Here is a 13,191-nt window from a genome sequence, read left to right as displayed (position 1 = left end):
ATCTAACCCAGATGCCGTCGTATCTTGGTTTGAGGATTCAAACCAAAGATACGACGTGGGAAATTTGAAAGCACGCCGGCGTATCAGTAGATACGCCGGCCGGCGTACTCGCTCTGAGGATCTGCCCCTTAGTCTGTAATTATACACTGTCATACAGGGTAATGGCACAGCAGGGGGTCCCAGTGGCCCCTCAGACTGTTATTATACACTGCCATACAGGGTAAAGGCACAGCAGGGGGTCCCAGTGGCCCCTCAGACTGTTATTATACACTGCCATACAGGGTAAAGGCACAGCAGGGGGTCCCAGTGGCCCCTCAGACTGTTATTATACACTGTCATACAGGGTAATGGCACAGCAGGGGGCCCCAGTGGCCCCTCAGTCTTTTATTATACACTGCCATACAGCTTAATGGCACAGCAGGGGGCCCCAGTGGCCCCTCAGTCTGTTATTATACGCTGTCATACAGCTTACTGGCACTGTTGTGGGTCCCAGTGGCCCCTCAGACTGTTATTATACACTGCCATACAGGGTAAAGGCACAGCAGGGGGCCCCAGTGGCCCCTCAGTCTGTTATTATACACTGTCATACAGGGTGATGGCACAGCAGGGGGCCCCAGTGGCCCCTCAGTCTGTTATTATACACTGTCATACAGGGTGATGGCACAGCAAATGGCTCCATTGGTCCCTTAGTCTTTTCTTATACACTGTCTGTCATACAGGGTAATGGCACAGCAGGGGGCCCCAGTGGCCCCTCAGTCTGTTATTATACACTGTCATACAGGGTGATGGCACAGCAGGGGGCCCCAGTGGCCCCTCAGTCTTTTATTATACACTGCCATACAGCTTAATGGCACAGCAGGGGGCCCCAGTGGCCCCTCAGTCTGTTATTATACGCTGTCATACAGCTTAATTGCACTGTTGTGGGTCCCAGTGGCCCCTCAGACTGTTATTATACACTGTCATACAGGGTAAAGGCACAGCAGGGGGCCCCAGTGGCCCCTCAGTCTGTTATTATACGCTGTCATACAGCTTAATGGCACTGTTGTGGGTCCCAGTGGCCCCTCAGACTGTTATTATACACTGTCATACAGGGTAAAGGCACAGCAGGGGGCCCCAGTGGCTCCTCAGTCTGTTTTTATACACTGTCATACAGGGTGATGGCACAGCAGGGGGTCCCAGTGGCCCCTCAGTCTGTTATTATACACTGTCATACAGGGTGAAGGCACAGCAGGGGGCCCCAGTGTCCCCTCAGACTGTTATTATACACTGTCATACAGGGTGAAGGCACAGCAGGGGGCCCCAGTGGCCCCTCAGTCTGTTATTATACACTGTCATACAGGGTGAAGGCACAGCAGGGGGCCCCAGTGGTCCCTCAGTCTGTTATTATACACTGTCATACAGGGTGATGGCACAGCAGGGGGCCCCAGTGGCCCCTCAGTCTGTTATTATACACTCTCATACAGGGTGACGGTACAGCAGGGGGCCCCAGTGGCCCCTCAGTCTGTTATTATACACTGTCATACAGGATGATGGCACAGCAGGGGGCTCCATTGGTCCCTCAGTCTTTTCTTATACACTGTCTGTCATACAGGGTAATGGCACAGCAGGGGGCCCCAGTGGCCCCTCAGTCTGTTATTATACGCTGTCATACAGCTTAATGGCACTGTCTTGGGTCCCAGTGGCCCCTCAGTCTGTTATTATACACTCTCATACAGGGTAAAGGTACAGCAGGGGGCCCCAGTGGCCCCTCAGACTGTTATTATACACTGTCATACAGGGTGATGGCACAGCAGGGGGTCCCAGTGGCCCCTCATTCTGTTATTATACACTGTCATACAGGGTAAAGGCACAGCAGGGGGCCCCAGTGGCTCCTCAGTCTGTTTTTATACACTGTCATACAGGGTGATGGCACAGCAGGGGGTCCCAGTGGCCCCTCAGTCTGTTATTATACACTGTCATACAGGGTGAAGGCACAGCAGGGGGCCCCAGTGTCCCCTCAGACTGTTATTATACACTGTCATACAGGGTGATGGCACAGCAGGGGGTCCCAGTGGCCCCTCAGTCTGTTATTATACACTGTCATACAGGGTGAAGGCACAGCAGGGGGCCCCAGTGGCCCCTCAGTCTGTTATTATACACTGTCATACAGGGTGAAGGCACAGCAGGGGGCCCCAGTGGCCCCTCAGTCTGTTATTATACACTGTCATACAGGGTGATTGCACAGCAGGGGGCTCCATTGGTCCCTCAGTCTTTTCTTATACACTGTCTGTCATACAGGGTAATGGCACAGCAGGGGGTCCCAGTGGCCCCTTAGTCTGTTATTATACACTGTTATATAAGATGCTGAGCTGGCAGCACTGGGACTGTAAACCCTGTGCATCCTGGTGACATGACACAGTAGTAATATTGATGATCACAGTAGTAGTAATATTAGCAATGGATGCTGCAGCCAGGCAGGGTGTGCCCGTGTTGCAGAGCATCACTGAGGAGGATGCAGGGAATGTCTCCCGCCCAGAGGTGAAGCTGCCTCAATTCATCCCCTCAGGCGGTGGGCGTGGCCGCTCCCCGTACCGCACCTCAGCCCACAGTGGGCGGGAACGGCCTGCGTTCCACAGGCGGCCAATCGCCTCAATAGAGAGGCCGAGAGAAGGCGTGGCAGGGAGGCTCTGGCACGCAAACGTTGCAGGGTTTTGGTGTCGCGGTGAGAGTGGGCGGGGCTGGTCGCCGCGGTGCCCGCAGACACAGAGACGTTTTCTCAGCAGCAGTACCAAGCCGCCATCTTAGCTCGGCACCGGAGAAGCGGAACGGGGACAGGGTACTCGTCTGGCCGGGAGAGGGAAACATCAGGAGAGGAGCTCAGGACTGACCGCCCCCCACCGGATTAGTGAGGGAAGAGGAGGGGAAGACCGGCACAGGCTTATCACAGCGGGGTGGAGAAGATGCCTGGGATGTGGCGGTGTTCCCCGACCTGCCTGCTGCTGCTCATCACCGGCCTGCTGTGCGGGGCTTTGGCCACTAGAGGTGAGCAGAGAGGGGAAAAGGGGGCCCTCAGGGTGTGTCCTGCTTAGGGGCCACAGAGCCAGGGCCACTAGAGGGCAGCACAGCGCTGGGTGCTGATTGGTTGTGTATCTGAGGGCCATTGGGGACCAGGCCTGTCCAGGGGCCCCTTGGTGGCCCCTATGTTCCAGGCACCACAGTGCTCCTGGAATGTGATTGTATGTACTGGGGACACTGGGATTGGCAATGTGAACCTCCGCCCCCCCTCCCCCCAGGACCATTGATGACCCCTCCAGGACCATTAATGACCCCCCCAGGACCATTGATGACTCCCCCCCCCCACCAGGACCATTGATGACCCCCCCCCAGGACCATTAATGACTCCCCCCCCCCCCAGGACCATTGATGACTCCCCCCCCCAGGACCATTAATGAACCCCCCTCCCTCGACCATTGATGAACCCCCTCTCCCTCCCAGGACCATTGATGAACCCCCCTCCCTCCCAGGACCATTAATGAACCCCCCCTCCCTCCCAGGACCATTAATGAACCCCCCCTCCCTCCCAGGACCATTAATGAACCCCCCCCTCCCTCCCAGGACCATTAATGAACCCCCCCTCCCTCCCAGGACCATTAATGAACCCCCCTCCCTCGACCATTAATGAACTCCCTCCCTCGACCATTGATGAACCCCCCTCCCTCGACCATTGATGAACCCCCCCCTCCCTCCCAGGACCATTAATGAACCCCCCTCCCTCGACCATTGATGAACCCCCCTCCCTCGACCATTGATGAACCCCCCTCTCCCTCCCAGGACCATTAATGAACCTCCCAGGACCATTAATGAACCTCCCAGGACCATTAATGAACCCCCCTCCCTCGACCATTGATGAACCCCCCCTCCCAGGACCATTAATGAACCCCCCCTCCCTCCCAGGACCATTAATGAACCCCCCCTCCCTCCCAGGACCATTAATGAACCCCCCCTCCCTCCCAGGACCATTAATGACTCCCCCCTCCCTCCCAGGACCATTGATGACTCCCCCCTCCCTCCCAGGACCATTGATGAACCCCCCCTCCCTCCCAGGACCATTAATGACCCCACCTCCCTCCCAGGACCATTAATGAACCCCCCTCCCTCCCAGGACCATTGATGAACCCCCCCTCCCTCCCAGGACCATTGATGAACCCCCCCTCCCTCCCAGGACCATTGATGAACCCCCCCTCCCTCCCAGGACCATTGATGAACCCCCCTCCCTCCCAGGACCATTGATGAACCCCCCCTCCCTCCCAGGACCATTGATGAACCCCCCTCCCTCCCAGGACCATTGATGAACCCCCCCTCCCTCCCAGGACCATTGATGAACCCCCCCTCCCTCCCAGGACCATTGATGAACCCCCCCTCCCTCCCAGGACCATTAATGAACCCCCCCTCCCAGGACCATTGATGAACCCCCCTCCCTCCCAGGACCATTGATGAACCCCCCTCCCTCCCAGGACCATTGATGAACCCCCCCTCCCTCCCAGGACCATTGATGAACCCCCCCTCCCTCCCAGGACCATTGATGAACCCCCCCCTCCCTCCCAGGACCATTGATGACCCTCCCTCCCTCCCAGGACCATTGATGACCCCCCCCTCCCTCCCAGGACCATTGATGACCCCCCCCCTCCCAGGACCATTTGATGACCCCCCCTCCCCCCAGGACCATTGATGACTCCCCCCAGGACCATTGATGACTCCCCCCAGGACCATTGATGACTCCCCCCAGGACCATTGACACCCCCCAGGACCATTGAAGACCCCCCCCTCCCCCCAGGACCATTGATGAAGACCCCCCTCCCCCAGGACCATTGATGAAGACTCCCCCATTCCCCAAGGACCATCAATGCAACCCCCCCCCCCAGACCATTAATGCCCCCCCCCCCCCCAGACCATTAATGCCCCCCTCCCCCTCCAGGACCATCAATGCCCCTCCCCCCAGGACCATCCATACCACCCCCAGAACCATTAATGACCCCCCCCCAGATTAATAACCCCCCCCAGGACCATTGATGATCCCCCAGGACCATGATCTTCCCCTCCTCCCCAGGCCCATTGATGGCTCCCCCCCTCTCAGGCCCATTGATGGCTCCCCCCCTCTCAGGCCCATTGATGGCTCCCCCCCTCTCAGGCCCATTGATGGCTCCCCCCCTCTCAGGCCCATTGATGGCTCCCCCCCTCTCAGGCCCATTGATGGCTCCCCCCCTCTCAGGCCCATTGATGGCTCTCCCCCTCTCAGGCCCATTGATGGCTCCCCCCCTCTCAGGCCCATTGATGGCTCCCCCCCTCTCAGGCCCATTGATGGCTCCCCCCCTCTCAGGCCCATTGATGGCTCTCCCCCTCTCAGGCCCATTGATGGCTCTCCCCCTCTCAGGCCCATTGATGGCTCTCCCCCTCTCAGGCCCATTGATGGCTCCCCCCTCCCCCTCTCAGGACCATTCATGGCTCCCCCCCCCTCTCAGGACCATTGATGGCTCCCCCCCCTCTCAGGACCATTGATGGCTCCCCCCTCCCCCTCTCAGGACCATTGATGGCTCCCCCCTCCCCCTCTCAGGACCATTGATGGCTCCCCCCTCCCCCTCTCAGGACCATTGATGGCTCCCCCCCTCCCCCTCTCAGGACCATTGATGGCTCCCCCCTCCCCCTCTCAGGACCATTGATGGCTCCCCCCTCCCCCTCTCAGGACCATTGATGGCTCCCCCCTCCCCCTCTCAGGACCATTGATGGCTCCCCCCTCCCCCTCTCAGGACCATTGATGGCTCCCCCCTCCCCCTCTCAGGACCATTCATGGCTCCCCCCTCTCAGGATCATTGATGGCTCCCCCCTCCCCCTCTCAGGACCATTCATGGCTCCCCCCCCTCTCAGGACCATTGATGGCTCCCCCCTCCCCCTCTCAGGACCATTGATGGCTCCCCCCTCCCCCTCTCAGGATCATTGATGGCTCCCCCCTCTCAGGATCATTGATGGCTCCCCCCTTCCCCCATGGTCACTCAGGACCCAGACCACCCACCTCTAGCAGATCACACCCCAGATTACTATTTCTGTGGCCCCGATAATGAAAGTGGAATCCAGTCTGAACATGGGATACCCCGATATTGTCAGATACCTGTGGTGGCACCGAAGTCACTGAGGACAATTCCATCCTGCCGGGCCTGATCTGTCCTGATTTATTGATCCTGGAGTCTTTTCAGGGCCAGAGGTCAATGATTTATGGGGCACGAGGGGCCCCTGAGCACCAGATGGTGCCAAGCATGCCAGCACTGATTATTGAAGTGATGCCCATAATATTGTCACATTGCGCCTGTCATAGTGTGCCCAGTGGTGGTACCAGGGGATGTCCTATTATAGCAGAGGCCTTAGGGCATTATTTTTAGGGCAAATCCTGCTTGGGAGGCCAACTGGTTAAAGATCTTGATGGACCCTGGATTCCTCTGTGACCTTCCTGATATGGGGACCTGCTATTCTTCTGTATATGGGGGTCTCTTGAGACTGATGTGATGCCGGTCCTATCGGCACTTTGCGGTCCTGATTGTCATAGTGTGCCAAGTGGTTATTTACGTCCCTCGAAATATATAGGGTTTCTGCATATTATAGGACCAGCCTTTGCCCAGTGCTATCAGGGGATGTTCTACCACATCAAAGGGCTTGTGACATTCTCCCTGTGACCCTCCTGATATCAGGAGCTGCCATTCTGTATATGGGGGTCCCTAGATGTCAAAGAATAGCCGGTATTCTCTGGTGCCCCCTGGAATTCAGAGAGGGGGTGTACATTGCACCTGGTTTATCTAGCATCCTGATGTTTGCCAGGTCTGATTAATACCAATGTATAGTTGGAGTTTTTTTCGGGGGGCCAGTCCTGCTGGAGGTCACTGGTTACGAGGCATGAGGGGCCCCTGATCACGCAAATGCTCAGATGATGGCAAGGGTTGATGATTGATGTGATGCCGGTCATATTGGCACATTGCGATCCTGACTGTTATGTGCCCAGTGGTCCTACCACACCAGGGGTCTTGTTACAGTCTCCCAAGGTCCCTCTGTGACCCTCCCTGATATCAGGAGCTGCCGTTCTGTATATGTGGGGGTCACTAGATGTCAAAGAATAGCCGGTATTCTCTGGTGGCTCCTGGAATTCAGAGAGGGGATGTACATCACACCTGGTTTACCCAGATGATGCCAAGCCTGCTCAGATAATACCAAGGGTTGATGATTGATGTGATGCCGGTCATATTGGCACATTGCGATCCTGACTGTCATAGTGTGCCCAGTGGTCCTACCACACCAGGGGTCTTGTTACTCTCCCAAGGTCCCTCTGTGACCCTCCCTGATATCAGGAGCTGCCATTCTGTATATGGGGGTCTCTGGATGTCAGAGAATAGCTGTTCTTTTCTGGTGGCTCCTGGAATTCAGAGAGGGGGTGTACGTCGCACCTGGTTTACCTAGCATGGCTGGTCCATCCCGATGTTTGCCAGGTCTGATTAACCTCCATGTATAGTTGGAGTTTTTTTGCCCACCTTCCAAGCCAAGTCGCCAGGACGCTACTTCTAGTTGCCATGGCGACCTGGCGACCGGGATTTGTCGAGCCCTGCATTATATATATATTTTATCCTAACACCCTAGAGAATAAAATGGCGATCGTTGCAATACTTTCTGTCACGCCGTATTTGCGCAACGGTCTTACAAGCGCACTTTTTTGGGAAAAAATTACACTTTTTTTTAATTAAATAAGACAACAGTAAAGTTTTATCCCCATTTTTTTTAATATTATGAAAGATAATGTTACGCCGAGTAAATTCATACCCAACATGTCACGCTTCAAAATTGCGTCCGCTCGTGGAATGCCGACAAACTTTTACCCTTTAAAATCTTCATAGGCGACATTTAAAAAAATCTACAGGTTGCATGTTTTGAGTTACAGAGGAGGTCTAGGGCTAGAATTATTGATCTCGCTCTACCAATCGCGGCGATACCTCACGTGTGTGGTTTGAACACCGTTTACATATGCGGGAGCTGCTCACGTATGTGTTTGCTTCTGCGCGCAAGCTTGTCGGGACGGGGCGCGCTTTCTGGCTCCTAACTTTTTTTAGCTGGCTCCTAGATTCCAAGCAAATTTGTCAAACCCTGATATAATGTTTGGGGGTTCTAATTGGAGGGAAGAAGATGGCAGTGAAAATAGTGAAAAATTACATTAGAATTGCTGTTTAACTTGTAATGCTTAACTTGTAATACCAACGGCCACCACCAGATGGCGCCAGCTCACACAAGGAAATGTTTTTTTTTTGCCCACCTTCCAAGCCAAGTCGCCAGGAGGCTATTTCTAGTCGCCATGGAGACCTGAATGAATGACTTGTATAGCGCTACCGGCGCTACCTGACGACTGGGATTTGTCGAGCCCTGGTCTATACGTGGCATGTTACCGGATGATATCAAGCCTGCTTGGAGGCATTCCAGGGCTAATGAATGGTGTAATATTGGCACGTTGTGGCCCTGATGGGGATAGTGTGCCCAATGGCCATGTATGACTCGGAAGTCATGGAGTGTCAGAATATTATATGACCAGCCTGTATGTGGCATCCAAACAACATCCTACCACTCCAGAGGTCTTATTATATTCCTCTTGGATCCCACCTGATATTGGAATCTTCAATTCTGTGTATTTAAATCCATGAAAGTCACAGAGTAGTTAGAAATGTATGTTGGCCCCTGGGTACCAGAGAGTTTAGCACATTGCTGAGCTGACTGGAATAGATTGGTCAGTGGTGGTACAAGGGGATGCCCCACCACCCCAGGGGAAGCCCCACCACCCCACCACCCCAGGGTAACCTGTCAAAACTTTCAGTGCTGCTTCAAGCAAGACTATAATATGGCGCTGGTGCTCAAGAAAGAGGGTGCTGGTACCCCTTTTTTACGCATCCGGAGGTGCCCATAAGAAGTGTATGACATGCCGCTCAACCAAGCCAGTCCATGTTGGGTGTAAATGACTACCTCATCCAGCGCTGCTCCACTGACCACGCCCACAGATGCGTTTCGCTCTGTTTACTGGGGGTTAGACACACAGGTGGAAGACGAGCTCCTGCCTGTCACCTCTAAGCATCACCTGGTAGGACGAAACATGTCAGGAGGTCGTGGTCAGTTTGATTGGGCAGCGTCTCATACCTTTCTTATGTCACCACACCAGAAGTCTTATTACAGTCTCTCCGGGTTCCCTCCGTGACCCTCCGGATATCTGGACCTGCTATCCTCTCTAGGGCCGAAACAATTAATCGACAACTAATCGATTATGAAATTAACCGATTACCATTTTTATAATCGATTAATCAGCCAGTTACATAATGGGGTTAAAAAAAAAAACTAAAATTAGCCCTTTATAGTACAAAAAGAGCAAATCGCTACTGTAAATATTACCCCTTACAGTACAGATTATTTGCTCCTTTTGTTCTAATTTTAGTGTTGTTTTTTTTTTTTTTTTTTTTTAACCCCATTATGTTACTAAACATCTCAGGCTGGGGTCACACCTCTGTGCTTTTTGGTGCCTTTTGCAGAAACACACTACAGTTCATCTACATGTTTTCCTATGGGACACGTTCACATCCGTGATTTTTTCAGCTGCTGCGTTTTTGGAAAGGGCAAGGACTTTTTTTTAATGCAAAACAGTGCTATTTTATTGTTTTGGTTCATTACACTTCAACGGAGAAGCTGCAGAAAAGCATGCAATTTGTGTTTATCTGCCCAACAACAAATTGGGCAAAAAAAAATGCAAATCGCAGCAAAATTACTTTTTTTTTTTTATAATAATAATAATTATTATTATTATTATTATTATTATTATTATTATTAAAAAAAATAAAATTATTCTTTTTTTTTTTCTCTCTTTTTTTTATTTTAAAGGTTATTAATCGATTAATCGAAACAATAATCGGCCAACTAATCGATTCTAAAAATAATCGTTAGTTGCAGCCCAAATCCTCTCTCTAGGGGTTCTTGGATGTCGGAAAATAGCTGTATTCCCTGGTGGCTCCTGGATAGTGCGCATGCATGGTATCTGGCAGGTTCAATTATTCCTGGTACAATCCCCTGACGCTCTGCACTGCCTCTTATTCTCATCATAGTGTTGGAAAACATTTGTAAGCCTAGAACACCTGCTTCCAGAAGCCTCTGCCACCAATTGTATAGTCTATGCTGTGCGTCTTCAGCAGATGCTGAAACAAAGTCGCTGATCTTATCAGAGATGATCGCTGCGTTTTTACAGCGTACTGTCCTGTGTAGGTGAAATCCCAGGTCATTGTTGACATCCTTTTTATATTGGGTTCTGTACATGTAGAGTTTGGATTGGGTCTTGTACATGTAGAGTTTGGATTGGGTTCTTCTGTACATGTGGAGTTTGGATTGGGTCCTGTACATGTGGAGTTTGGATTGGGTCCTTCTGTACATGTGGAGTTTGGGTTGGGTTCTGTACATGTGGAGTTTGGATTGGGTCCTGTACATGTGGAGTTTGGATTGGGTCCTGTACATGTGGAGTTTGGATTGGGTCCTGTACATGTGGAGTTTGGATTGGGTCCTGTACATGTGGAGTTTGGATTGGGTTCTGTACATGTAGAGTTTGGATTGGGTTCTGTACATGTAGAGTTTGGATTGGGTTCCTCTGTACATGTAGAGTTTGGATTGGGTTCCTCTGTACATGTAGAGTTTGGATTGGGTTCCTCTGTACATGTAGAGTTTGGATTGGGTCCTGTACATGTAGAGTTTGGATTGGGTTCCTCTGTACATGTAGAGTTTGGATTGGGTCCCTCTGTACATGTAGAGTTTGGATTGGGTTCCTCTGTACATGTAGAGTTTGGATTGGGTTCCTCTGTACATGTAGAGTTTGGATTGGGTTCCTCTGTACATGTAGAGTTTGGATTGGGTCCTGTACATGTAGAGTTTGGATTGGGTCCTGTACATGTAGAGTTTGGATTGGGTCCTGTGCATGTAGAGTTTGGATTGGGTCCTGTGCATGTAGAGTTTGGATTGGGTTCCTCTGTACATGTAGAGTTTGGATTGGGTTCCTCTGTACATGTAGAGTTTGGATTGGGTTCCTCTGTACATGTAGAGTTTGGATTGGGTTCCTCTGTACATGTAGAGTTTGGATTGGGTTCCTCTGTACATGTAGAGTTTGGATTGGGTTCCTCTGTACATGTAGAGTTTGGATTGGCTTCTTCTGTACATGTAGAGTTTGGATTGGCTTCTTCTGTACATGAAGAGTTTTTGGATTGGGTTCCTCTGTACATGTAGAGTTTGGATTGGGTCCTGTGCATGTAGAGTTTGGATTGGGTCCTTCTGTACATGTAGAGTTTGGATTGGGTCCTTCTGTACATGTAGAGTTTGGATTGGGTCCTTCTGTACATGTAGAGTTTGGATTGGGTTCCCCTGTACATGTAGAGTTTGGATTGGGTTCCCCTGTACATGTAGAGTTTGGATTGGGTTCCCCTGTACATGTAGAGTTTGGATTGGGTTCCTCTGTACATGTAGAGTTTGGATGACATATTTAGAATTTCTGAAGGTATTGAGGACATTTCCGTTGTCCGATTGCTTACAAGATCCCCTTCTGTAGACCTCTTTTGGGTGGGGGGCATAGCCAGAGAAGCCTGATCTTGTCTGCACATTCCCCGGTGCCTATTTGTGGCCCTTGTATTATTAGTACATCCCAGATACACACACTGCATTGCTTCTCTTGTAGGTCATCTCTTAGGACATTCAGCCCTTTCCACCCCATCCAATGCAAAGGAGCAACACCGCGTCCTAAAAGGGACGTATAAAGATTGCGAGACAATATTCTAGGAAATGACGGAATGCCGTCCTGTAGCTATTCTATGCCATCATATGTATAGTTTGGAGGACGGATGTGTTTTCTCTGCATACTTTGATCATATTTCATTTTACCTTCACAATCCACAGACATAAATATGTATGGATTTCATCGGGATGTATTACATCTATAAGTGCGATTCCTGTTCTTATTCCTTTTGTTAGAACTTTTTGTATTTTTATGGAGCTCCTCCATTTTTTTTTTCTTCTTTTTTTTTTTTTTTTGTGAAAGCGCACTCTTCATTGTTTGGTCCTAGAGATCGGTTGGGAAGCCATGCTGACACTTTTGGTCCCACAAATGTTGAAATTTTAGTTTTTTAATTTTTTTATCAGTGCAAAGAGAAATTCGGTATAACCGGAAGCAACAAAAATCAGGCGAAAATCTTTTTATCAGTTCAGCCCTGGTTCACACTGGGCTGCGGGAGTGAAGCCGTGCGAGTTCAGCTGAACTCGCACGATTTCACTCCCGCCGGCAGTCCCGATTTTGGCCGCGATTTAAGAGACATCTGTGCAGGTTTCTGCACAGATGTCTATGTAAATCGCGGCCCGAAATCGCAAAAAGTAGTACAAGAACTACTTTTTGAAATCGGTGCAGCGCCGCAGATGCGGCGTCGCACCGATTAGGACGGCGCCATTGCCGACAATTGGAGGCATTTGAGATGCGATTTCACATGTGAAATCGCATCTCAAATGCCTCCAATTGTCGGCAAAATCGAATGAAATCGCACCCAGTGTGAACCTGGGCTCAGAAGATTGAAGAATTGGATTTGTGATTGGTTGCTGTGCTGCACCTTTGCATGCCGTTTGTTGCCATAAGGACTGATGTTGGTCGATCACTGCTAAAAGTCCTATGGATTTTTAGTAAAGCCATCTTTGCAGTTAGATGCTAAAAAAAAAAAATTGATCTGTTGTTCTGAATTTGTCTTTATCCTTCTGAGCCAGGGATATGTAATTAGCGGACCTCCAGCTGTTGCAGAACTACAAGTCCCATGAGGCATAGCAAGACTCGGCACAGCCACAAGCTGAGGCATGATGGGACTTGTGGTTTTAAAACAGCTGGAGGTGCATACCAATGCTCTATGCCAACAGTTGCATTTTTTTTTTTTTTATAGAGGTGCACCCAATTAAATTTTGGTGGCGAAACGGAAAATGCAGGGTGCACTTAAAGTGGTTGTAAACCCCACTTTTTGACTTTAACCTACAGGTAAGCCTATAATAAGGCTTACCTGTAGGTATAAAGAATATCTCCTAAACCTGTACGGTTAAGGAGATATTCCCCTCGCAATGCGCCGCTGATTGCAGCGGCGCAGGGGG

At 51.0% G+C, this 13,191-nt stretch overlaps 1 protein-coding gene across 4 annotated transcripts in view; it reads left to right on the top strand.

Annotated features, from left to right (window-relative positions):
- The first annotated feature begins 2,699 nt into the window (after positions 1-2,699).
- CLSTN1 (calsyntenin 1) overlaps positions 2,700-13,191 on the top strand; it is a 112,900-nt gene continuing 102,408 nt past the window's right edge. For all 4 annotated transcript variants that reach the window (XM_040326403.1, XM_040326401.1, XM_040326402.1 and 1 more), the window contains exon 1: positions 2,700-3,021. In XM_040326403.1, coding sequence (XP_040182337.1) covers positions 2,940-3,021 — 82 coding nt within the window. In that variant the 5' untranslated portion in view covers positions 2,700-2,939. The remainder of the gene's footprint in view (positions 3,022-13,191) is intronic.

This window comes from Rana temporaria, chromosome 10 (assembly GCF_905171775.1).
Source record: "Rana temporaria chromosome 10, aRanTem1.1, whole genome shotgun sequence".
Classification (NCBI taxonomy): Eukaryota; Metazoa; Chordata; class Amphibia; order Anura; family Ranidae; genus Rana; species Rana temporaria.
Note: the sequence above shows the minus strand (reverse complement) of the source record. Positions and strands in the feature narration are given on the sequence as shown.